The 27,968-nt window shown below is 41.0% G+C and overlaps 1 protein-coding gene across 1 annotated transcript; it reads left to right on the forward strand.

Moving 5' to 3' along the window:
• On the forward strand, window positions 1-27,893 carry LOC149629973 (cell adhesion molecule Dscam1-like). Its single transcript, XM_089851661.1, has 9 exons — window positions 1-572; window positions 6,585-6,869; window positions 7,264-7,380; window positions 8,215-8,373; window positions 9,359-9,937; window positions 15,789-16,097; window positions 16,912-17,385; window positions 22,533-22,789; window positions 24,761-27,893. Exons 1-9 carry the CDS (start codon window positions 482-484, stop codon window positions 24,806-24,808), a joined length of 2,319 nt encoding a protein of 772 aa, XP_089707787.1. The 5' UTR covers window positions 1-481; the 3' UTR covers window positions 24,809-27,893.
• The last annotated feature ends 75 nt before the right edge of the window (window positions 27,894-27,968 follow it).

Consider the following 27,968-nt stretch of genomic DNA (forward strand, 5'->3'; position numbering starts at 1 on the left):
GACTTTTCTGCTTAGCAGCACTATTGTCGCCAATCGCCATTGGCGGGATTCAGGACTCAGCTGGTGCTGGACACGAGAGTTATTGCTAAAGTTATGATCATTAAAGTTAATTTTAAGCTTCCCGTAATTAAAATAAGTGTAATTTAATAATTAAGCGTCGCGTGAACGGTGATAATTAAGTGGAATGAGCATTAATTACCAATAAATTTGGAGCAAATGATCGTCAAATCAAGTCGCGACGCTAAGCCTTGGTTCGCGCATAAAGAAGAAAGGACTAAAGGAGGAAGAAATCTCACTTTTCTCAAGGATTTCCGTGTTTAATTTTAATTCTAAATTAGTTTTAATGCGTGAAATGACTATTTGATTAAGTGAAAAAGAAATTAAACGCCTTAATTAACCAAGTTTTAATTGGTTATTGCCAAAAATAAGTGGATTACTTCGTGTGTGATTGTGATATTGTGTTTATCATCGGATCGGAGTTATGTCTATAAGGTGCGGTAACTTTTATTTCGCTGTTGTGTTGGGATGTTTTCAAATTCAATCATGGATTGTCATTTCAGCAGAAACTATTGGTAAGTCACTAACTTGTTTTTAAACCTATTTGAATGTCCGTGGGAACAGGAGTGGGCAGGGTTGGGGTTTGTTTGGATGTACCTATTGGGTTGCGTTAGCGGTAACGTGTACAATACCAACTTTAGTTCTGAGGAGATGTTGGCAAGAAGGGGATAGGTTTAAAGAACAAGAACTGTTTTAACTTGTTCTTGAGTAGATGGGGCCTGAATTGATTGTTAAGTTGTGTTGAACTGATTTAACAAGAACTCATTTAACATTAACTTTTTGTCCCGTTTTTATTGGATGTTAAGTCTATTTCAGGGCCTAGCTTTCCCAAAACTTTAATAACGCAATATTGCAATCCTTGTGAGAAATTAAAATTGACATTTTGGTGGTTTGTAAGGTTAGAAGGAGTGGAATAACACAGTTTGGAAAGGTTGCGCAAGGTTAAGAGTGTGTGTGGGTAGGGGAGCCCTGCCTCGAGGTTCTAGACAGTGGGTGAAACATTTCCCTTTAAACTAGGGAAAAAATGAAAGGTTTGGTGCCAACATGATACCTTAAATAAACGGCTAAATATTAGTACATTTAATTAGTCTTAAACATGACAAGGACTACTGCACCACCTGCCATTGGTTTAATGGCGTCTGCTAAATCGAATAACTTACCCCTAAAGGGATTGGTTGAATTCTTTCAGTCGGAGAGGGGTAAGGGTAAGGTAGGGCATAGTCCACTCGATCACGCGCACAACATAAGCAGGGTTCATGCATACCTGGAAAACAGGGAAAACCTGGAAAATCAGTGAAATAAATAGTTGACCCAAAAACCTCAGGGAAATTTAGAATTTTTAGTAAAATTCAGGGAAATCAGGGAAATTTGCCTCAAACAGGGGCCGAGTAATTAAGCAAAATGTCCACAAACATACCACCCCCATAGGAATAGCATTACACTCAACTTTGGAGGCTCGTAACTCTTGTTCTACTAGAGATACGCGGATGTCCTTTGATTACGTTATAGTCCAATTTGCCCCCTCCCTCCTTCGTTAACATTTGCCCCGTAGGATACTCCATATACGGGAAAAACCTGGAAATCTCAGGGAAATTTGTTTTCTTCCAAAAGTTGTATGAACCCTGCTTAATGGCGTCTGCTAAATCGAATAACTTACCCCTAAAGGGAATGGTTGAATTCTTACAGTCGGAGAGAGGTAAGGGTAAGGTAGGGCATAGTCCACTCGATCACGCGCATAACATAAGTGGTTCGATTTAGCAGACGCGACTAAACCAATAGTGGGCGGCGCAGTGGTCCTGGGTTTTTTTTTTAAACCCTAATTAATACTAATCTTTGTTTAATATTTGATTCCTTTAATATTTAGAAAAAGGTCGTTCTTTTTAGGGTATAATCTGTTATGTTATCTGAACTTTTGCTTTAATCATTACCAGTTTAAAAATACCCTTTACTCGTGAGTCAGTCTTTTGGCTCACCAACAGTCTGGCAACACTGAGGGGGAGGGGAGGGGACCAAAACGGTACCCGCTTTAGTCAAAAATATCCATTTGAAATGAAAATAATTTCCGCAGTATATGGCTCCCAGAATTTAAATCAAAGCTGTAATAGAGTAGTGGCACTCCAAGTTAATTTCTCATAGAGCGTAACGCAGCCAAAGGCAGGGAGGTGCCATTACTCTATAACGGGTGATCTTTGCTTTGTATTATTGGTAAAATAGCCGTATTATTTCCTGCATTTTGACACCACTGCATTGTTTTTATGCCAAAAAAATAGAAAGGATTGAAAAATTCCCATTGAAAACGGACTACACGGAAAGGGAGGGGTGAGGGGTGGTAGGGCAAAGTCGGGGCTTGCGATTGTCACCATTCATTCGAGTGTTTAAAGGGGTGACGCCTTAGTTTAATCACGGAGCGTTGTCTGCTCGGTTTCGATTTCAAATGAGCGTTGGCTGCTCATTATTTTCAGGGGTCATCTGTGAAAAACTCCAATCGTAATTTAAATTGGGGTCATATAAGTCCGATTCAGAGTTCGTACGGATCCTGGATAAGTCGGGGATTTAAAAAGACTGCAAAGAAGGCATCGGCGGTTGGGTGAAAATTATTAGAAATACGTCATAGATATCACGTGATGCCAAGATACAATGACTCCTCGTGAAGTGGGACTAGTTAACGTCTAGGCCTTTGTTTTTCGCGAATGGCAGCGCCAATTCCCTTCTGAAGTGGTAGTAGCTTTCGAAATAAAACGAACTAAGCTTCTTTGAACCACGTGACGCCTCTCCCCGGTCACGTGGTGCCTCTGACATATTTCAAATAATTTTTACCCACCCGCCAATGCCTTCTTTACAATCCCTTTAAAGTTTTGTCTTACAAAGTCAGGGAAAGGTCAGGGATATCGTTTGGTATATCAAACCATGATTGCTTGGAGTGGCTGCAGGTGTCATCATGAAGTGCAGGGCTCGGCGGCTAAACACGTACTTAAAATGGTTGGTCAGAGATATTGGTGGCAAAATTTGGAAACAGTCAGGGATTTTCGATACAAAACTTTAGCCCTAAACCTGAAGTTACATTTTCGACTGTACTTTTTTCGCATGATCATATCCGCATCCATTCTGTATTTTTTGTCGACAAATTGAGTGATGAACCCTCCCTTTAAAATGAGCGTTGTCCGCTCAGTTTCTTCGGAAGAAAGATCTTCAACTTATAAACTGTGTCCCTTTAAATTCCAGGGTTAGTACGAAGCCTGGAAAACCTGGATAAGTCACTGGGAATTCGTTTGGTGTATCAAAGCGTGATTGCTTCGCTTGAATTGGGCTCTGCGGCTAAACACGTACTTAAAATGGTTGGTCAGGGATAACAGGGTTCGTAGGGAACCTGGACAACCTGGATAAGTCAGGGATATGTCAGGGATTTGAAACTTTTTCCTAAAAAGTCAGGGATATGTCTGGGATTTCGTTTGGTATATTAAGCTATGCTTCGAGCAATTCTAAATATGGGCCAAGTGTGATGAAGTGGGCTCTGGTAAACACCTTAAAATAGTCAGGGATATTTCCAAAATTTGGTCAGGGATATTTCCAAAATTTGGTCAGGGATATTTCCAAAATTTGGTCAGGGATATTTCCAAAATTTGGTCAGGGATAACAGCTGGAAAAGTCAGGGATTTTCAATACAAAAATTTCGTACGAACTCTGGATAAGCCGCATGAAATGTCAGTGATTTTCAATGTAAAAATTTCCTCCGAACACCGCGTGATACCAGACTGAGAAGTAAAATAAAGTCCCTTATATTATTTTTGATGATACCCATTCTGGTAACACCCCCTTGGTATTTTTTGGACAAATTAGAGCATTTATTAGCACACCACTTTGATCAAGTCCTGTAAGAAATCAATTAGCACAATTAGTCTCTCTCTCAACTAATAGTTGTAGCTAGATAGAGATCTTTTCGTATCACCTAGCTAGCTCTTCCTCTCTCTCTCTCCTGCATTCTGTGGCGTGGTGACTACTGAAGCAGTGGTGGTCACGCTTCGACATTTAGGCCATAATCTTGTCCTGGGAAAGAAAGAAAGTGTGTGTGTTGAATGCGGTTAATCAAGGATGGGAAATTCTCGACGCCGCCAAATGCTTGTATCTTCCTCTCTCCCGCTAATTTGCCCTTCAAAATACCCATTAAACACTTACACAAAGAAAGTCCACACGCAACGCTGCCAAGGTCAAACAATTATTTTGCGCCTGCGTCCACTTATGTGACGTGGTGACTGGGGGCGTGGTTGATTGTTTAGTTTGGGTTCGATGGTAGAGTCCGTTTATTTGAGTCTCCGTATTCGGTATTGCGCCGCTTCAGTAGCCAAGGGTTGCCACGGGTCAGGGAAAATCTGTAAAGGTCAGGGAGTTTCAAAATTGTCCAAAAAGATCAGGGAAAAGTCAGAGAGTTTAAGCATTGAGCTGCTGGTGACGTTTCAATGGTCGTTTCAGCGAGATCATGTTTGACCAGACACTGAAATCGTTTACTCACATCAGAAATTATTATATTTAAAACAATAGCAATTAGGGCGGCCAAGGTCAGGGAAAATTGTACGAAATCTGAAAATTTCGTGGCAATCGAAGGCAAACCTTACCTCTAGAGGTCCCTTCCTTTAATGACAACTTGTATTCTGTTGATTGGTAAGCCCTAATTTCGTTAGGGTATCGTGTGGACTTTAAAATGAGGTGGGGGAGGGGTAGGCGATTATGGCGTTGTTGAGTCGCGCTTGGTCGCTCATTCGTTAAAAGACACTGGTTGTCGTCATGTCGCGCGTCATTTCAGATCAAAACTGAATTTGCATCATTGCCAAGATCGCCCCCCTTCAAGCTTCCATGCCTTCTCTACACCGCGTTTACTTTCCCTAAATCACTTTGTTATTCAAATGCTTAATTACTCTGCCGATTTTCTGCTCCAGTCTGTTAGATTTTCTCTTCCCCCAAATTTTATTCAAACGCAAAAATTAAACCCGTGCACTAGGCCTAAATATTACCAGGGATAGATTTAATTTTAGAAGTAGGAATGGAGAACAGATCTAGTAACGTGGGCGCGCGCGTCAAAGTCCCGGACCCCCTTCCCCGGGACGGAGAGGGGTGGGGTATGAAAGAAGGGGCGGGAGGGGGGTCATAGCGACAGAGGTAAAAAGGAATTGCGTCACTATTTTTCGCCACCGTCCCCGTCAGCAACGTCATCAAAACGTAGCTGTTTAAGTGATAGCCAATAAGATAATTTAAACTTTTCGTTACGTGTTGGAAGGAGGGAGGGAGGGGCTCTATACTGGGCAGTGTTCTATGAGTCGGATTAACTGAAGTAAATACTAACCGTTCCGTTCTCCATTCTCCATTCCTACTTCGAAAATTACATCTATCCCTGGTTAAAGTATGAATTCTTATTCTCCCAAAGCAAAGGTATATAGATATAAAAACAACAAACTTGCTGGTGCCGTGCAATATATGAGAAGCCCCTCCGCTCCTTTATCCCAGCCAGGATAGTGTCGAGCCCCTTCCCGGGTGACCGTGGTCAGATGCTAGCTCTTGAAACCAAAAATGATTGTTTGGATCGCCAGCACGCATCGTGTACTACTTTCTATAAACCTATGCGAGGTCAAGAAGCAGCTCCTCCCTGATTGGTTAGTTCCTGTAGGCGCTTGGTTAATTCAGAGAAGGGTAGTTTGCTTATTTCAGTTTACATGTTATCTACAGCCAAAGACAGGAAATTGTTAAAGAAGTGTACTTTTGTTTTTATGTCTATACATTTTGCCCAATGTGGGAGCGCTTCACGAGGACCCATTGCAATTCGCTACTAATCTTTCTTACTCAAGTCAAGCTATCAAAGCTTCGGAAACCTTTATTGGTCAAAATGTCCAGTGACCCCCTTAGTTTTTAAAAAAAACACCGTGGGGCATTATAAAATTTTATCGGGCAATGTCCAGTGTCGTGTGCTTATTTCCGGCACTGGCCAGGACCCATTAGAGTTCGCCACTAGTCTTTAATTCCCCTATAATGTCTGATAATAAGTGGAGCCATCTTCCGAGGTAACTCAGGGTTCGTACGGAACCTGGATAACCTGGAAAACCCTGATAAGTCAGGGATATGGAAAATAGGGGAAAAGGTCAGGGATTTGAAAATATTTCCTGAAATTTGTCAGGGATTTCGTTTGGTAACATCAAACCGTGATTGCTTCAAGCAATGCTAAATATGGGCTGCAGGTGCAATTATGAAGTGGGCTCTACGGATACGTAGTTAAAATGGTCCCAGGGATATTGGTACTGGCAAAATTGCGTCAGGGATTTTTGATGTAAAAATTTCGTACGAACCCTGACTGGTGTGATCTTGAAGTGGTCCCTACCGGTGAACACGTTCTTAAAATGGTCCCTACCGGTGAACACGTTCTTAAAATGGTCCCAGGGATATTGGTGGCAATATTGCGTCAGGGACAAGCTGGGAATGTCAGGGATTTTCAATATCAAAATTTCCCTGCTAATGAGCTCTTTCCGTGGTGTTTATGATTGTAGTGCCTCCGAAACTGAACCCTCTGAGTTTCCCTTCGTCGCACACGGCGGGTATGACGGCGCGTGTGTCGTGTACGGCCTACGAGGGTGTTCCCCCCATCGTGTTCCGGTGGTTGAAGGACAATGTGGAGATCTCGCCCGATCTAACGGCGACCTCCAAGCAACTGGACGACTTCACCTCCTCCCTCATTCTGGGTCCCCTGCAAGAGGAACACGTCGGCAACTACACTTGCATCGCGAGCAATAAAGGCGGCACTGACGCCTCCACGGCCACCCTCTTCGTCAAAGGTAAGACTCACACCACACCACACCACCTCCCTTGCAATTATTGCCCACCAACAACTACGTCCAGTAATTCTCTAGAGTTCAGTTTAATTCAATTGAATGGTACGTTTGGACAGAGACCCGCACGGGCCAGGTTTTTCAGGCCCCATCCGAAACTCTCCCGGGTCCCAGTATATAGTTGGTTTTTCTGGCCCGGCCCGGCCCGTTACACGCATTAACCAAGCCCGGGCCGATCCTACACATTGCATGATTTGAACAGGCCCGGCCCGTTACACGAAGTGCACTTGTAATTTTTATATTTTTTACATAAGATCAATGAATTGAACTCGTATTTGCTTTATCGTCGAGTATTATTCATTCCTTTTGATAATTGTTCTCTAATTGTGTTCTTGCGTAGTTCCTCCCAGTTGGGTGATTGAGCCGAGCGATTTGTCCGTAGATCTGGGGGACGATGTCCATTTGCCTTGTCTGACATCGGGATCTCCCAAACCACAAGTCACCTGGACCAAAAACGGTAAGTCCAACCTCTCTTTATTAACCAACGATTCTTCTACAAAGTTTTCCCTAAAACTGTCCAAGTCTTTGGCCCCGTCTTCATTTACATTGACATCTCAAACGTCAACAATAGCTATGTTTAATCTGATTTTAAGTATAACGTTTCTTAAAACGGTTTAACTATAATTAATACAAATTACTGTCGATTAAAATATTTAATTTTAATTAAACTTATTTGATTATTTAAGAAAAACCTCTTAATTGGGTAGATAGACCTCGTCTCAACTCGGTAACAATCGCCTTATATACCCTAAATTTCCAAAAAGAGGCATACGCTAGAAATCCAACGTCAACAATAGCTGCGTTTAAAATGATTTTAGGAATAAAGTTTATTAAAACGACTTAACTGTAATTAAGGTAAATAACTGCCGATTAAAATAATAAAATTCAATTATATTTATTTAATTATTTATAATTAATAATTAAAAACCTGTTTAATCGTGTACCTCGTCTCAGAGAGGTTTAGTTTAGTTTCCCCAACTTGTTCAGTAACATATTATGAACCGGTTTTTTCTGTGAACCCTCGCAAGGTGAGGTTTTAATTGAAGCTGGGTTCACTTTGTCTTTGTTGAAGGTAGACAGTGAGCCAGTAATTATTTGTAGACCAATAGTGTTGATTTGATGAATTAGAATTGCCACCCACGTGACCATAGTCTTTTTCCAGTAACATTTTATGGGTCAATTTTTGTCTATTCTTAAGTTGACCTCGCGACAGACTTTTCCAATCTCGCAGTACTAATGTTTTGGGTCAGTTTTTGATTGGTGCTGGGTTCACTTTTGTCTGTTTTCAAAGGTGATCCGTCGTGGAGTTCCGGTTTGAGGTGGAGGGTGAATGCCAATGGGACGCTGTCCTTCGGCAAGGCTTCCAAGGATGACGCCGGATCCTACAGTTGCCGAAGTTCCAACGGCGTCGGAGAAGCCCTCTCCAAAACCGTGCGCTTAAGAGTTTGGGGTAAGATAAAAAAACTAACTATTCAATGCCTACGTCACTTGGAATTGGTTCAAACCTACTAGAAACTCCCAATTTTTGGTTGATTGTGGTCTAGTATAAGTTGATAAGATATGTGCCATAAGTTTGTCCCTGGTAGCTTAAGTACAAAGGGGAGGGCCAGCGTGCCATTTTATCCCCGCGGTTAGTGGTGGGATCGTACTACGGTGAGATGGTTCCATTTGTGATGGCTTTTTGCCCCCTCAAAGGGACACATGAGTTAAAATTTGACGTCATACCCTCCTATCTGGGCCACCATATTGGCTAAATCGTCAGCTGACTCAGACCAAAGAGAATATATACCAAGAGGAGCAGAAACTTTGTAAATAGGGACGTACCGGCTCTGACTTTTGAGAAACTACTTCCGGTTGGTTGTTCACGTGCCGTGGGTGTTGTCTGCTTTAAAATTACCTTTTGCACATCAACGGTCAACCCAGAGATCAATTAAGCCTTTACCACCACCAAAATTAAGCAGCCGACATAATTTAAACAATAAAAGGCGTCGCTGCTTATGCTTAGACAATCAACAAAAACCGGATCTAGTTGTTGTTACTCCAAAACCGTGGTGGCCGGGCTTTTCAAAAGCCTTGTGAAAGGATGAATTTTCAGCTCCTCTTGCTCAGACCATGCAATTTAGTCTACCAATATTGACGTTACGTCCCCATAATAGCTCCTCCCCTCTCGATACCACTGACTCTATTTGCCCCTAGAACGCCGCGTCGTCTGTTAATGATTTTGACGTCATACCCTCCTATCCCTTAACTCGGTTTTGGGCCACCATATTGGAAGTTCTCAGACCATACAATTTAGACCACGTCCCCATAATAGTTCCTCAACTCTCGGCATCACTGACTCTATTTGCCCTAGAACATCGCGTCGTCTGCTAATGATTCTGAACAGACCAGACGTTCAAAGAGATCTCGTTATTGTTGTTTAATTGGTCCATTAGTCCGCCCTCGAGTCCACGATAAGTTCTTGAGCGAGAGTGTTGAGAAGGGCAAAGACACGGTCTTAATTTGCAAGGCCGAGGGTGACGAACCCCTGAAGTTCGAATGGGTCAAAGAAAAGGACACCCTGGAGGACAAGTCCAGTCGTATCAGGCAAGAGCAGGACAAGGGCGTCAGTCGCTTGTACCTGACATCAGCCAAATCACGTGACGCCGGCATCTACACCTGCGTGGTGACCAACGAGGCTGGTCAAGACGAAATGATGGCCAGGTTGACTGTGACTGAGAAGCCATCCGCCCCTCAGGACCTGGAACTCTCTGACTTTTGGAGTCGTGACGTGCGAGTGCGTTGGAGTCAACCCAGTACCGGAAGTAGCGCCATTACGGAGTATTTGTTAGAATATTGGGACGTCTCGGACCCCAAGGGGGAACATCGCAATTTGACCTATCCTGGTGGACTCAGTTCCGTCGTCATTAACGACCTGCACCCCGCCACTACCTACCGGGCCAGGATTTGGGCTCTGAACTCCGTGGGTGCCAGTTCACCTTCACAACAAGTGCAGTTCACAACCTCCGAAGAAGGTAAGCGACCATTTACTTTGTTTTGCTCTTGAGTTGATCTCGTTGGGTTGGGGCGCGAGTATTTTAAGGCTTGCCACGGGTCAGGGATAACCTGGAAAGGTCAGGGAATTTAAAAATAGGCCGAAAAGGTCAGGGAAAAGTCAGGGAGTTTGATTTTAGTACAGGGTGCAATTTGTGGGGGGATAAGTCTTTTCATTGAAAGAGTGCAATGAAAGTTTCTCCCCCTCATCCTAATCTCTTCTTAAAGTGTTAGTGACATAATTTTCGTCATCCACAAACTTAAAATGCTAAAGAAATCCTTGAAAAATCTAGTTTATTATGATATGTTTACTTTCGTATTTGGTTTCGTAGAAATTTGTAAAATTGCAATCAAATTTCTGTGTTTGGAAAAGGCCTAGTTAAATTTTGTTTCGCTTGATGACGTAGTAAGGAGAAACTTTCACTCTAGATGTCGCTCACGTGACGCCTATAAGTGTCTCAGTCTAAGTGTTAAGCCTATTTTATTCATATTCGCGCGGCATTAGTAGACTCGGGAGTCTCGGGCGCGCGCGTTTGGCTTTTCCGCGAGATGCCGTGAGTGACGTAGCAAGGAGAAAACCCGCCAAAAATCTTCTTCGCAAATTTGCTTTTGTCCCCCCAAATTTCAAGTTTTCAAAGTGTTTTTTCTGTGTTTTCCTTCATATTTAAATATTAATCAAGCATATTTTTGGAATCAGAAGAGTTTAAACTCTCAAAAAAGTAAGGTTTTCTTTAGATTTGAGATAATTTTTAAATCACGTCGCTATTCCTTTAATGTGGTTCGAGTTTATTTAATTATAAGCACCACTTAAAACGTGCTGTAAGCATTCACACTTTCGGCCTAAAAAGGATGTCAGGGAATTTGGCCCTGAAAATTCCGTGGCAACCCTGTATAAGTTGAGTTTCATGACGCGGGTTAGTTTTTCAAACCCTGATTGATTTGGGGATTAATTAGCGTAGCTTATTCCTGATCAGCGCCACCTACCCATGGCGGTGACTTTGAGAACTACTGTAAGCGGCAAGCCAATCAGATGTCGCTAAAATCTGGTGACGTCATTTTTGGTAAGACCCCGAGAGTGTTAGTCAGTGACGTCACCAGATTTTAGCGACATCTGATTGGCTTGCCGCTTACAGTAGTTCTCAAAGTCGCCGCTATGGGTTGGTGGCGCTGATCAGGAATAAGCTACGCTAATTGGTATTTGAAATTAAAGATTCAACTTCGGTAAATTATTTATTTATTTTTTATCATGCATTGCGACAAATATGAGAAACACGAAAACCTAATTCAGGGTTCATACAAATCTGGAAAATATGGAAAACTAGGGAAATAAATAATTGACAAAAAACCCGTGGAAGTTTAGAATTTTTAGTAAAATGCAGGGAAATTTGTGAGGTTATTACTTTGGTTTTGGGAAAATCTGAAAAATTCAAGGAAATATATGGGAAAATACCAGGGTTAGTACTGAACCTGGAAAACCTGGATTACTCAGGGATATTTAAATTTTCTTCCTAAAAAGTCAGGGATTTCGTTTGGTGTATCAAACCATGATTGCTTCGAGCAATGATAAGTATGGGCCAGCAGGTGATGAAGTGGGCTCTGGTAAACACATTCTTAAAATGGTCCCAGAGATATTGCCAAAATTTGGTCAGGGATAACCTGGAAAAGTCAGGGTTTTTCTATGTAAAAATTTCGACCGAACCCTGAAAAAATGGAAAGCTCAGGGAAATATACATTGGAAAAAACATGGAAAACTCAGGGAAATATATGGGAGAAAAAACCCTGGAAAACTCATGGAAATCGGTTTCCAAAAGTTGTACGAACCCTGTATAAATTTCACTTTGGTTACTAAATTTGAAATGACCTCTGTCCACTTTTGACCGAACCCTTACTGAAAACGTTATCATAATACTTAAAATAAACGAAACAACCCAAACCCAAGATCACCAACAGATCGAGTAAGACGTGAACTCCGAAAATAGCAGACGATATCAATAGGATATCGTGCTGGGCCCAATGACCTTTGACTTCTCGTAAAGGGTATAAAAGAAACCCCGTTTGAACCATCCACGTCCCAACCAACAAAGAGAGCCACGACCTTAACAATGACCCCAAGGGGTTGTCCTTGAACCGGACCTCGATGGCTAGGGCTACCACGCCCGCCCAGAAACAGTAGGCCAGCAGGTCGTGCAGGTGGAGATGAAGGCCGGTATGGCCGTGTAGTTTGAAGAGTGTCCCGCAAACCAGGCCCATTAGGCTAAGCATAGCGTAGTCCGAGTTGGGTGGTAGGATCGTGGGGTTGCGGACCGTCAACATGTCCGTTAAACCAGAGAGGAATGACATGGAGAACATGATGACGTGTTGAAGATTGGCGTACTCAAACCTTGCTTCTGAAAAGAGAGAAGAAGTTTGGTTCTTTTATCGTGATAGTCCCAGTTTTATATCTGTATATTTTAAGCCTGAACGGCGCTTGTACCAAAGGTATATAGATATAAAAACAAAAAGTACGCTTCATTAACGATTCCCTAGCCAGGGCCTGAAATAAGCGCAGGCCACTGGACATTGTCCAATAAAATTTTAAAATTTCGCATGATTTTGTTAAAAAACTAAGGGGGTCACTGCGCATTTTGACCAATAACTTTTACGAAGTTTTGATAGCTTGACTCTGAAGAAGCCGCATTAATTTTGCACAGTACTCCAGTGGACAATGTCCTGTAAATTTTCCAGTCAAATGGGGGGTCACTGGACACATGTCCTATTAGAAATTTTAATTATTTCCGGTCCTGTCCCTAGCTGCCTTTGGTTAACTGTAGACGCCATGTAAACTGAAATAAGCAAACTATCCTCCTCTGAATTAATTACGAAACCGCCTACAGGAACTAACCAATCAGGGAAGAGCTGCTTCTTGAAAAAATAGGTTTACACGATGTTGGCCATCCAAACGTTGATTTTTGGCACTGGAGCTACCATCTGAGAACTACTTTATGAGCCTATTCACGGCCAGTCTGGGAAATAGCAGTGCACTTCCTCTGGTCCAAAACCAGTATATTAAAGAGTTAGTGCCATAATTTTCGTCATCCACAAACTTAAAATGCGAAAAAAATCCTTGAAAAATCTAGTTTATTATGATATGTTTACTTTTGTAGAAATTTATACAAATTGCAATCAAAGTATTGCGTTTGGAAAAGGCCTAGTTAAATTTTGTTTCGTTTGATGACGTAGTAAGGAGAAATTTTCAGTCTAGATGTTGCTCACGTGACGACTGTTAGTGTCTCAGCGCCGCGTTAAGCCTATTTTATTCAGATTCGCGCGACGTTAGTAGGCTCGGAAGTCTCGGGCGCACGCGCTTGGCTTTTCCGCGAAATGCCGTGAGTGACGTAGCAAGGAGAAAAACCCGGCAACTATCTTCTCCGCAAATTTGCTTTTGCCCCCAAATTTCACGTTTTCGAAGTGTTTTTTCTGTGTTTTCCTTCATATTTAAATATTATTCAAGCATATTTTTGGAATCAGAAGAGTTTAAACTCTCAAAAAAGTACGGTTTTCTTTAGATTTGAGATAATTTTTAAATCAGTTCGCTATTCCTTTAATTGCTTGGACTAGTTTTTTAAATTCAAGAAATGCATGGGGTTACTGGTCCCTGGAACCAGTTTATCAATTGCAAATCTATAGGAGAACAAAGGGGGCTGGGACCAGTCCGGAGAGCAGTTTATTATTTCAGAAACTAGGGGGTCACTGGTCCAAAGGACTAGTTTAAAAAATATCCTTATTTCCCAGACTGCTCCCTCAGCTTGTTCCCTGGGTGCCACGGTCACCCGGGAAGGTAATCATACGCGGCAGAGGGGAAGGGGCTAGACACTATTCTGGCTGGGATAAAGGAGGGGAGGGGCTTCACCCAGCAAGTTTCAACGAAGTGTACTTTGTGGTTTATATATCGTTTGTAAGCCCCACAAAACTGGTAGTCTTACCCTAGAGTAATACAGCACTGTTTTTCAATACAATAATTTATTTCCACTCACCCCGTGACCCCGTCATCGTTTAAAGTAAAAAAAGTAAAAAGTAACGTAACAAAAAATACAAATAAAAAGCAGAGCTTCCTCTCCTCCGTCAGCAGCCAAAAGATCTCTCTCGGTCCCTCTTTTTATAGACACAGGGTCTCGAGTCGGGTCTAAGGGTTCCTTCCCCCTTGACTTTTGGTCAAGGGGTTAAGTCTCTGTCGGGATTCCGACGAGGACAGTTGCGCGGTGCAATAGGACTTTCTCAGACCCCCCTGATAGTTTTACAAGGTGTGCTCGTTCCGCTGCCACCCCAAGCCAGGGCCGGAAATAAGCGCAGGACACTGGACATTGTCCAATAAAATTTTAAAATATCCTATAATTTTTTCAAAAACTAAGGGGGTCACTGGACATTTGACCAATAAATTTTCCCAAGTTTTGATAGCTTGACTATGAAGATGCGACACTATTTATGCACACGCCAGTGGACAATGTCCAATAAATTTACCAGACAAATAGGGGGTCACTGGACACATGTCCTATAAATGTTTTTTCTTATTTCCGGCCCTGTGGGCCCAAGCTCGCTAATTTTAACGTTATGAGGAGCAACGGCCTACCAGGGGTAACGCCATTTGCGGTATGGCCGTTACACTATATACTTTCGGATTAAACTGAAATTGTACTTACTCCATATTTGGTCGACAACTTCCATGGTGATACCGAGTATTGCAACGCATATTTTAATTCTGGCTTCGGATCTCCACGTTTTGAAACAACGAGGCAACTTCGAACTGGCTTTGTTGACGTAAATTGTTGTTGTGGTCATCTCGGTTTTTCCATTCTGATTGTTTATTAACAATGAGAGAGATTTCTTGAAGAACCATCGCTTGTAAGTGCTAATTGCCCAATGAATCCCGAACAGTACGAAAAACGAGCCGGGCATCAGGTGTCCGATTAAACTACCCATTATTTACTATTGCGGCGGTGATTTTGAATTGAATTGAAGCAAAGCTTGTTTTTAACCGCTCAGTTTTGGCGACAGCTTGCGAATACGAGATAAACGGGTGTTTATGTAAAATTAGTGTTTTGATGTTGTCGAGGTTGATTTTCAACAGATGGGATTTGACGAGGTTAAAGACACCAATATAAATAGCGGAAGTGTTTTAATAACGATGCGTTGGAACCCTTTCCATCGCGGTGTAGTACTTGGGGTTCTAAATCGGTAAATTACCATGGTAACTGTAATTACGATCTTCTCGGGTAAATTACCATGGTGATTTGGACGGTAATTTACCATCGTAACTGTAATTCACGATTTTCTCGGATAAATTACCATGGTAATTTGGACGGTAATTTACCATGGTAACTGTAATTCACTATTTTCTCGGGTAAATTACCCATGGTAATTTAGACGGTAATTTACCATTGTAACTGTAATTCACTATTTTCTCGGGTAAATTACCCATGGTAATTTAGACGGTAATTCACCATGGTAACTGTAATTCACTATTTTCTCGGGTAAATTACCCATGGTAATTTCGACGGTAATTCACCATGGTAACTGTAATTCACTATTTTCTCGGGTAAATTACCCATGGTAATTTCGACGGTAATTCACCATGGTAACTGTAATTCACTATTTTCTCGGGTAAATTACCATGGTAACTGTAATTACGATTTTCAATGGTAGAGCATAGATGTCTAATTTAGATATCTATGAATTTCGTATAATTTGGGAGAGCAGGGGCTATCCTTAAAAATATCCAAAGGTTTTAAGAGACGCGTCGTTGATTTTTTGCGGATTATATTGTACTTAATGGTGCGCTTAATTTTAATTGGTCAGAACCTTCTGGGGCCCCGACGGATTTGAAGGTGGACGGTTCGGGCGCCACCTTCGTTCGAGTCTCTTGGAAACCTCCCAGTCCCAAGACGTGGAACGGACAATTACTCGGTTTCTACGTTGGATACAAATCGCTTTCCTCCAATAACCCGGGTTACAGTTTCTACACGGCCCCCTTCACCAACGCCACCAATCACCATATCCTCAGGGGATTGCGCAAGTCTTCCACTTACCACGTCATCGTCAAAGCCTTCAATAACGTCGGCACTGGACCACCGTCCGTCGAATTGCAAGTCAGGACGCGAGAAGGAGGTAAGAATTAGCATTCGTTTGAAACTTGATTTTAGGATAAAGTTTGCCACCCAATCTTTTATACGCTTATTATTATTCTTGGACTTGATTGATTTTAACGAAACTTTGCAAGGCACACCTTGAATAGTTACTTGTTAATTTAAAAGTATTCCGAAAGCTAAATTCCTCGTAGTTTTTTAGTAGTACCTGTTACAAAAACAGTTAAAATCCCATGCTTTTTCTATGGGGAGCTAAGCCTAAAAAGTAAGAAGTGTCGTATTTCTCGTTTTAGGTTGTCTTTTGGTAGTTGTGGGATTACCAGTTTAGTTATCAACCAATCAGAAAGAAAAAAAATGGAGAAACGGCTAATTTTCAGTTTTGATTATAGATAAAGGGCTAATTTAACAATTTTGACCAAAGATATTTTTGCCCTACTTAAACTTGCCCGATTTTAATTAAACTTTGCAAGGCACACCTTGAATGGTTACTTGTTAATTTAAAAGTATTCCGGAAGCTAAATACCTCGTAGTTTTTTAGTAGCACCGGGTACAAAATCACTAGAAATACCTGATTTTAGTCTTAGTACATTATGGATGGTTTATAGGGTCTTGGCCCTACCAGTCCTGTAGAATTTTTGAGAAAAAGTGGTTTTTAAGGTCTTTGTACGCACTTCAAGCGCTAGACGTGATTTAATGGATTGAACCCACCACTAAAATTATCTTACAAATCTTAGCTCCTCCCCTAATAGAAGTCTCTCGGCCTTACCGCTTCATGAACTTCCCGTTCTTTCTATTTGCTTTTGATATAAGGGGACTTGCGCGTTACGTTTTTCCAGAAGCGCCTCCCCGTCCGATGTTGACCATTTTGACGGTCAGCGCCAGCACCTTGCACCTACGGGCTTCGACGACGGCGGAGGAATACACCGTTACGGGGTACACCGTCTTTTACCGTGGCCATGACGGCGAATGGAAGGAACTAAAGATCTCTCGACTGTCCGACGACAACAACAAGTTCACCTTGACCAATCTGGATCCGGGAAAAATGTACCAGATCTATTTGGTTTCGCACGGGTCCTTCGGGGACAGCGAACCAAGTGAAACAGTGTCCATACGAACCGCCCTTGCGACTGGTCAGCAAGGGTCCAGCGGGAGCGTGGCTAAAGTGAATGAAGAGGAGATGGCCATCATCCAGACCATGTACATCGTCATACCGGTCATCGTGGCCACTGTCCTCATTGTGGCCATCGTCATTGGAGCTTGCCTCTTTGTCTATTACAGGCGTCCGCCTTCCATTCAGTTGCCTTATCCAAGTAAGACCACCATCAACTATCCTATCTATTACAAAATGGTTAATGAATGCAAGAACAGTTGTCCTATGTTTTGTGGAACTGTTACGTATTTATGTAGGCCTATAAGCTCAAACAGGGTTCGTACGGAACCTGGATAAGTCAGGGATTTGGGAAAAAAGGGGAATAAGTCAGGGCTGTAAGGGGTTTTTTCTTAATAAGTCAGGGTTTTAAGGGTTTTTTCTTAAAAAGTCAGGGTTTTAAGGGGTTTTTTTTAAAAGGTCAGGGTTTTAAGGGGTTTTTTCTTAAAAAGTCAGGGTTTTAAGGGTTTTTTCTTAAAAAGTCAGGGTTTTAAGGGTTTTTCTTGAAAAGTCAGGGAAAGGTCAGGAATTTCGTTTCGTAATATCAAACCATGCTTCGAGAAATCTATATCTATATAAATCAAAGTCCTGACTAACAGACTGACTGATAATCAACGGCCAGCCCAAACCGCTTGCCCCCTAGAAGGCTGAAAATTTGCAGGAACGTTACTCATAAGTAGTAGGCGCGTGCTAAGAAAGATTTCCCCCCCAATCCGCCGCCATCTTAATAAATGGCGCCCATTAAATGTAAAAAACATCTTCTCCATGCAACAAAGTCCGCACCGCGTTTCAACCGATTTCGCAAATATTTAGTGCACTTTAACCTATAGACGGGCTGAATGCGGTCTTTCGGGTTCGATTTGTTGCCATCTTTTTAAATGGCGGCCAGAAACTAAAAAACCCTTCTTTATGGAATATAATGTCCGCGTGAAAAGTAATAATACCAAAAATGCGTGTCCCTAGGGAGGGGCTGACGGACAACGCCGAGGCCCTTAATTCGCTGCTAGGGTACGGATACACCAAAATATTAGTCGAATCAGTAAAATCTCCCACCCATTCTTTATACCATTTTAATGGAAGTTCTTATTACACGCGAGCGACGCCAAGGGAATAACAGCTTGTGCTAAATATGGGCCAGCAGGTGTCACCATGAAGTGCAGGGCTCTGCGGGTAAACACGTACTTAAAATGGTCCCAGGGATATTGGTACTGGCAAAATTTGGTCAGGGATAAGCACCTGGAAACAATCGGGGATTTTGAACAGAGAAATTTCGTCCGAACCCTGTCTAAAGACTTAAATATGGGTAGGGTGGTGACGTCTAATTCGGAACACGTCTAATTCGGTACACTTTTTTAAAAATAGGCTTAAATTTGTTTTGGGGGCTTCAATTCCGAGAAAACGACGCCTAAAATATCAATGATTCATCGCGAATCCATTGAAAATCATCCCGAGATTGTAAGAAAACATCCCGAGAAGATACGACAATAATTAGCAGAGTACCCAAATTAAGCATATTAAATTAATGGAAATTTTAGGGAATGTCACTGCCATGGCCTCAGCAAATAAGGTTTCGAGAACGAATGAGGAAAGGTACGCTCACTCACCTGATTTCAAACGAAAGTACCACTCTTTAGCTACAATTTATGACCCTTGGGAATATGGTAGAAAAGATATTTCACTCACAATTCCTAATCAAAAAATATGTTCATTACGTCTAATTCGGAACGATGAAAAATACACCGCTTGCCCTCTTGATTACTTGTACTAAACTCATCCTAACCTATAATTATGGTAATCGTGAACCTCGTTAAGTAAAAGATCAAACTTTTAAAGACTGTATAACACCAATAGCAGACTATTCTTTCACTTCGCGCCAAAACGCGGTATTTCCACCGCTATTTCGCGGCCTCTATCGGGTTAGGCGTCAACTAAAAACATTTTAACATTAGGCCGCGAGATTCAAACTCAAAGCAAAAATCATCGTGATCATCTAAAGATGGATTTGGACGAAATCGGTAGGTACCTACGTTTATTAAACGAAAATTTTGTTTTATAGTTTAATGCATAAGACCATGTAAAGAATTATTAAATAAATAGGGGATTTGTTATAAGTTTTACCTTGGTTTTATTCGAAAAACTATAAGCCTAACTACAGTCCTATGTCTGCCGCGTGCCACTTAAGATTTAACTTATGCCTTGGACCATTAATTAGGTTTCTAATTAATTTTAGGCGCGTATCAAAAGCGTAAAAATAAATCTAAATACGAGGATGAAGACCTTAAGAATGCCGCAAAAGATGTTATTGAAAAGCGAATATCCTTGCGAAAAGCCGCTGCTTCCTATGGAATACCAACAACCACCTTACACAGCAAGGTCACGATGAAGTACGGGAGTTCACAAGCCGGAAGGAAGACAATATTGACCACCGAAGAGGAGAATGAATTAGCAGATTGGGCTGTTAACATGTCCAAAATTGGTTATGGACGGATTAAGTGCCAAATTATGGAAATGGTTCAACGGTTGATTGAAAGAGAAGGGCGCAAAAATTCATTCAAAAATAACAGACCTGGGAGAGAATGGTTCCGTGGATTTCTGAAACGGCACCCAACCATCAAATTAAGAACACCAGAGCCTTTGCATATTGCGCGAGCCATTGCGTGTACTCCATCCGTAATCAATAAGTGGTTTCAAGGATATCACGCCTTTATTTCAAGCCTTGGGATGATACATAACTGCGGAGACCGCATTTGGAATGCTGACGAGAGTGGCTTTTGTCTATCTCCAAAATGCGGGAAGGTACTTGCTTCCAGACAGCAAAAAAATGTGCTCCAAATTGCTGGGGACCCCAGAACGCAGATAACTGTACTATGCGCGGTGTCCGCGTCCGGAAGCGCAATTCCACCGTTTCAAATATACAGTGGGACTCGTCTCACTCACAATCCATTAGAAGGTGGAGTGGATGGATCTCGTTTTGCGTTGTCGGATTCTGGATGGATGAATTCAGATTTGTTTTTCGGATGGATGAAAAATCATTTCTTGCAGTGCATCCCACCAGCTAGGCCTGTGGTATTGCTACTCGATGGACATAGAAGCCACGTCAATTTAGACGTCAGCCAACTCTGTCGCGAAAATGATATTCACCTCTATTTACTGCCGGCCCATTCCTCCCATATTTTGCAAGCACTCGATGTCTCGGTCTATAAGGCAATGAAGACTAATTGGACAAAAGCCGTTCAACAATTTCAAGCGGATAAACCTGGTAAATTTGTGGACAAGAAATCGTTTTCCTCGGTATTTCGATTGTGCTGGCAAGACTCCGTAACTCCCACCAACATAATTAACGGTTTTCGAGCGAGCGGTACGTATCCTGTTAACAGGCACGCCATCGACGAAACCAAGTTAGTACCATCGGAACTGTACGAAAACGCCCGAGTTGAGAACGATCTTCCTCTTCCAGCAGACGAACCGATTGACGATGCCATCAACGCAACTAAACCGTCTGAGAAAATGGGGTTAGCCGTGAAATACTTAGAAGAAGTCATGGGCGAAAAGACCATGAGAGATTTAGCAGCAGCTGAAGGTAACGGCTTTGATATTCGGCCGGATCCATTGATCACTGCGTGGAAAAGCCTTAAGAGAGCCCACTCCGAAATGAAAGAGACCGAAGTTGGCCAGACCCAAGGGGTTCATTTTACTACCGCTTTAGCCTCTCTTAATGACCTTTTAAACCCAGAACCGGATGACGATCTTGAGATATATGCCGACGAACATCGGCACACACATTCACAAAGTCCAGCTACATCAATGCCTTCAACCAACATTGTTGAAGATCAGACAGTGCCATCAACAACCCTTCCTTCTTCGTCTGCCAATGTGCCCTCTTCTACAAAGAAACAGTCTTCCACACCACGTAGATTTATACCTCCAACTAAGCAAACAGCCAACGGCATGTTCCTGCCTCCAAAGGCTACTATTACCCGTCAGCCGACTTCCACCATTACCCGTCAGCCGACTTCCACCATTACCCGTCAGCCGACCTCAACCATTACCCGTCAGCCGACCTCAACCATTACCCGTCAGCCGACCTCAACCATTACCCGTCAGCCGACCTCAACCATTACCCGTCAGCCGACCTCAACCATTACCCGTCAGCCGACTTCAACCATTACCCGTCAGCCGACTTCGATTGTTGAACAAGCATCATCTTCAGCGGTTACCGAAGATTCTGTTTCGACTATTGAGCAAGCAGGGGCTTCGAGTGTTAACCAGTTTTCCCAACCGTCATCTTCATTGTCAAGTGTAGGCCTAATAAAAACGCCATCGTTTAAGGGTATTCTAGCATACCCCACGAGGGATCAAATAAAAAAGCCGAAACGGAAGCGTAGTGAAATTCCGCAACACCTAACAGGCCCTGAATTTATGTCTCTTATGACTAAGAAGAAGGAGGATAAGGAAAGGCTTGAGACAGAGAAGCTTGAGCGTAAGCTCGCTAAGGAGAAACAAAAGGAGAAGTTAATAATTGAACGTGAAGAGAAGAAACGCTCGAAGTTGGAAATGAAAGCCGAAAAAATGAGGCAAATAAAAGACAAAAGGAAAAATCGCAACAAGACTCCAACCGCAAATAATAAAACTGTTTGTAAAATTTGCAAGAAGCGCTGGGATAGCCAGAGCGAAAATACCTTATGGGTATGCTGCAAAATCTGCAAATATTGGTATTGTTTTGACTGCTCCAGTTTGCAAGGAGATCAAGAAGAACAAGAAAACATTAGCCAACACCGCTGTGATGATTGCCTTTTTAACTCGTTCTTTTAAACCATTATTAGTGCATTGTTTTTCAAAATAAAGATTTATATTTATTAACCTCATTGAAAGTGAGTTTTCTGTTTTCTTAGCCTGTGTACCAAATTAAAACCACCCTGCTCGGATTTAAAACCACCCTTTACCAATTAAAACCACCCTTTACCAATTAAAACCCCCCTGTTCCGAATTAAAAACCCCTGTTCCGAATTAAAACACCCTGTTCCGAATTAAAACCCCCCTGTTCCGAATTAAAACCACCCTAGTTCCGAATTAGATGCAATTGTTCCGAATACGACGTAACTACAAAGTTTGGGAAAAACCTATTTTCTCACTTAATAATTACATTAGAAAGATGAAAAGGAGCTTAAAATATGCGCAAAGGTTCGATCTACAAGTCTACGAACACAAATAATATCTGCAATTGCCAAAAATACGCTATATTATGTAATTTTAAAAAAGTGTTCTGAATTGGACGTCACCACCCTACCATTTGTTTTGGGGTGTGTTTAGTCGACCTCCAGAAGGACGCCATGATGGAGCATTACGTGGGTACGTTGAGAGGGGGAATGGGTGGCGGGAGAATGGATCCCCTGTGTCCGTACACGCCTAGTCAGAGGAGAAACTACGAGATGGGGAGCCCGAGCCTCCAGTGGACCCCGCAACCCACGCCCAAGTCCCTGGAAGCCCGCAGAATAGAACCCACGGTCATCGAGGAGGAACCCATCTACGAGAGTGTCATGGATGAAATGAGGACCATCATGAGACAGGTAAGCTTTAACTCGAGTTCAATTTAATTGAAAATTTAGGCATCCCTTACCAGGGTTCTCTTACGGAACCTGGATTAGTCAGGGATATGGAAAATGGTTGGGGTTTCAAGTCAGGGCCGATTTTAAGTGTTGTCCCATAACTTACCAGGGTTCTCTTAGGGAACCTGGATTAGTCAGGGATATGGAAAATGGTTGGGGTTTGAAGTCAGGGATTTAAAGTTTTGTCCTACAAAGTCAGACAAAGGTCAGGGATTTCGTTTGATGTATTAGACCATGATTGCTTCGAGCAATGATAAATATGGGCCAGCAGGTGTAATTATGAAGTGGGCTCTGCTGGTAAACACGTACTTAAAACGGTCCCAGGGATATTGGTACTGGCAAAATTTGGTCAAGGGATAAGCACTTGGAAACAGTCAGGGATTTTCAATTGAAACATTTCGCTCGAACCCTGAAGTTACCTTCTTATATGGGGAACCTTTTTTGGTGTAATCAAGAAGTGATATCTAGTTTACTAGGGAGAAGGTATAAGATGCCTAAGTATTGGCGCGCGCCATAGTCCCAGTCCCCCTTTCAGAATACAAGGGGGGGGGGGACGTAAAAGGAGGCCCCGGGCTATTTCGCTACACTCTCCTCAGTCGGACAAATACAAGTCATTTTCGTACTCATTGGCGTTGTGACGCTGACGTGCACAGTTTTCAAGAACCAATGAGATAATAATAATAATCTAAGCTTTTGTCTATGAAGGGATTTCCACACTAAGCCTGTGGCTTGTTTACAGGTGGGTCCCTTTACAATGCATAGAGGGGTGGTGGCTAGCCCCTATGCCACAGCTAACCTACAGCGCCCTATACTAACTATTACCGTTAACCTCTGCAAGTTTTGATGGAAAGGAGAAACCGGGTTAGACCGCGGAGGAAAACTCCTTTTTAACAAGTGGGGAGAGAACCTGCAAACTCTACGCAGAAGGATTTGTTCCCAGATTTTCACCCGGTGCCACAGTCCGGGATCGAACCCGGGATCCTCTTGCTGCGAGGCGAAAGCGCTAACCGCTACGCCACCCCACTCTTGGTGCTGGTTGAAATTTAGAGGCGGGGGGGGGGGTAACTCCGGATTCCGGACAGGCTAAGTTTGTTTGGACTGCAGGAGATAAAGAGCTAGATTATAAATGTGGCGGCGAAATTATACCTTCTCCCTAATAAAATAGATATCGCTTCTTGATATTACATCCAAAGAATGAACAAGGAAAATAATTCTCTGACTCAGTTTGCTAATTTTGAGTTAAACAGGAATTGAGGATCTGTGTTTGATTCTGGAGTAGCGCGTTATTTGGGGTACTATGGTTATAAACGCCAAAAATTAGTCGGAGATATTAACAAATATTAATTATATGACTAATCATTCCTTATATCGCAAGTTTTATTTGACTTTGAAGAATATTTTTAGTAGTCCGGTCATTTATTTTAGAAATCAAGTGACTTAGTCTCGCGCTTCTACTCCATTATCATCGTTAGGGTTAAGATGTACGTACGCGGCGATCGGCTAGGGTTACGAGATACGTCTAGCCCCCTCCGGCCCTCCCAATGATAGCTAGGGCCTCCACCAAAGGTTCACGCAATTGCGCTATTTCTTATTTACCTTGAATAAATCGCCTTATATACCCTAAATATCCAAGAATAAAAGAGGCGTACGCTTGAAGTCAAACGTCAACAATAGCAACGTTTAAAATCTTTTTAAGAGTAAAGTTTCTTAAAACGACTTAATTAGAATTAATGCAAATTACTGTCGATTAAAATAATTAATATCAATTATATTTATTTAATTATTTAAGAAAAACCTCTTAATGGGTAGATGTCCCTCGTCTTGATTGGGAGAGGCCTTTATTTCGCTTTCCCAACTTGTTACTTTTACGCCCATGTTGACGATGATGTTCATGTTGTTGCTTGGCGCGAATTGTTTTACGTTCTTTGACAGAGAGGAGGGAATGACACGGTCAAAAAGTCAAGAGAATTTATCATCTGAGTCACGAGTTTGCCAAAAAAAAAACCAAAAAAATTATATTGAAAAGGTTGTGTCGCTTCAATGTCAGGAGCGAATCAATTTAAGTCGTCACGAATCAGCTTTAAACGCCGACAACAAAAGGACAATCAGGTGCCTGAACATTTTGTACATTTCTTATTTTTTATTGTAAATAGAAATAGATATTTTGGCCCCGTCCCCTACGCCCCGCCCTCGATATGGTAACCACGCCCCCTTTGATCTGGTGACCACGCCCAACTGAACTAATTCTATTTGGTTGATTTGAATTAAGAACAATTAAGAAACGCCCCCCTGATCTGGTGGCCACGCCCCTTCGATCTGGTAACCACGCCCAACTGAACTAATTCTATTTGGTTGATGTGAAGAACAATTAAGAAACGCCCCCTTGATCTGATCACCACGCCCCCTTCGATCTGATAACGGCCCCCTTGATCTGTTCGCCACGCCCCCTCGATATGTTGACCACTCCCCCTCGATATGTTGACCACTCCCCCTTGATATGGTTACCACTCCCCCTTTATATGGTTACCACGCCCAACTAAACTAATTCTAATTGACTGATGTGAATTAAGAACAATTAAGAGATTAAAATAAAAATCGCTTTGCAAAAGACAAGGGGAATTAAAAACGGCACTAGGAATACCGCATGAACCCGAATCTCGTTACCTTCGAGCGTTCCTATTGGTCTAAACTATTTTTGGAAAAGAAAACTGCAATCTCAGAATTGAAGGCAACACTAGGAATACCAATTACTTTTGGAGTACTGGCTATTATTCCTAGTGTTGATTTTTGATCCTTTATACTTTTAAAGTTCGCGCGTAACAAGAGGGCGAAAACGTAAATTGTGAAATGAATAAATTTGAGGGTAAAGTGCCATTGTGATAAAAACAAACTATAGCCTTTTAGGGGCTTGTCAAACCAACGCGATTAACAATTAACATTGGAGCCAAGCAAGCCCCTTAAAGTAAACGTTTTCTTTCCCCCCTCCCTCCCTCCCTGCCCCCCAAATATAATAATACTATAGTAATATACGTCATTGTGTTTTTAATTTTGTTGTAGCATACTTTCAATAGACCACGCCCCTTTTTAATTTGTGACCTAGTTTCATTTGGCCACGCCCCAATTTTAAATTTGTTTTTATTTTTTATTGACCACGCCCCCTTAAATTCTGTAGTATATTTTCAATCGACCATGCCCCTTTTTAATTTTGTAGTATATATTCAATTGACCACGCCCCCTTTTAAATTTGTAGCGAAGTTTCAATAAGCGAGGCCCCTTTTAAATTTTGTTGTATATTTTCAATAGACCACGCCCCTCTTTTAAATTCTGTAGTATATTTTCAATAGACCACGCCCCTCTTTTAAATTCTGTAGTATATTTTCAATAGACAACGCCCCTCTTTTAAATTCTGTAGTATATTTTCAATAGACCACGCCCCTATTTTAAATTTGTTTTTAGTTTCAATTGACCACGCCCCCTTTAAATTCTTTCGTATATTTTCATTTGACCACGCCCCAATTTTTAATACGCTTTTGTAGTTTCAATTGACCACGCCCCCTTTTTAATTTTCACCTAACCAAAGATTAATTAATTTTTTGTAATTTATTAAAAACAGTTATTTTGATTTAACGTATTAATCCGGAATCAAGTATTTTAAGCGAATACTTTTGGTTAAGGGTGTTGCTTATGATAACGAGATTATATTGACCCAAAGCGATCTTCATTCTCTCTCATTTACAATATATTAATTCTTGGTGACGCCCAATTTAATTTTTAAAACCAATTTAAATTTCTTTTTTTTTTATTTTAATCGTGATTTAATTAAGTTAATTAGGGAGCTTAAAGATAAATAGACAATCGTGATCTTCATTCTCTCATTTACAATTTATTAATTCTTGGTAATGGGAATTAAATTTTTAACCCTAATTTAAATTAAAATTAAATCCTTTTTTAATTCTTTTTATATTTTATTGATTATATCTATGGTTTTTAAGTCCCACTATTTTCCCATCATGCGTAGATTAATTTTATAATTTGAAAGATTAAGATTAAAATCGGATTAAAATTAAGTTAATTGGTGAGCTTAAACACTAATTGACATTAATCTAATTTTAAAATTAAAATGCCCTGTTTGATTTTTATTTTATTTTATTTTATTATATCTATGGCTCCTCCCCCTTTCAATCATGGTTTAATTAAATTAAATTGGAGAGCTTAAACACTAATTGACCTTAATCTTATTTTAATTTTAAAATAAGATTAGTTTAATATTTTTTTATTTTATTAATTATATCTATGGTTTTAAAAGCCCCTCCCCTTTCAATCATTAAATTTAATTTAATTGGAGAGCTTAAATGCTAATTAGAATTTACCTAATTTAAATTAAAATCTCTTGATTTTTTTTATATTTTATTAATTATATCTATGGTTTTAAAGTCTCTCCGTAATTAAGTTAAATATTTCGAAATTATAGAGCTTTTAATTGAAGCTTAATTAATCAATTTTGAACCCCGATTTTAAATTAAAATGATCCCACTCAGGGATTTTATATCTCATTTATGATATCTATGACCCCACAATTTGGGTTTCATTAATTAAGTTTTAATTAATTTTTCGCAATTAGAGAGCTTTTAATTGAAGCTTAATTAATTTTGAACCCCGATTTAAAATTAAAATGATCCCGCTACACAATAGGTTTACATTTCATTTATTATATCTATGTTTTCCTATAATTACGGTTTAATTAATTACGTTTTAATTAATTTTCTTAATTAGAGAGCTTAAAATCGGGCGGAGTGCCTTGAAAATACTAAATAAAAATATCTTGTGATTTTTATACTGCAAAAGAACTTCTTAGTAATTTTTGTAGTGAAAACATTTTTCTAACGTAACATGAGAGTCACGTGTTGTATTTTTAACACGCGTGTGAAATTTGTTATTTTCCGAAATCTCAACATTTACAATTAATGTAATGTAATTAACGCAATCGAAAATGGAACACACATTTTCACTCAGTCCTTGAAAGATGTTTATAAAAATAGAATAAAATACTAAAACAAGTCCTAAATCGTTTCTGCTCTTTATTTACTTTTCCTCAAATCAGGGATAGATTTAATTTTAGAAGCTGGAATGGAGAACGGAA

The sequence above is a fragment of the Phalangium opilio genome, unplaced genomic scaffold (genome assembly GCF_054372755.1).
Source record: "Phalangium opilio isolate 3A_F unplaced genomic scaffold, DU_Popi_V2 ptg000105l_1, whole genome shotgun sequence".
Taxonomy (NCBI): domain Eukaryota; kingdom Metazoa; phylum Arthropoda; class Arachnida; order Opiliones; family Phalangiidae; genus Phalangium; species Phalangium opilio.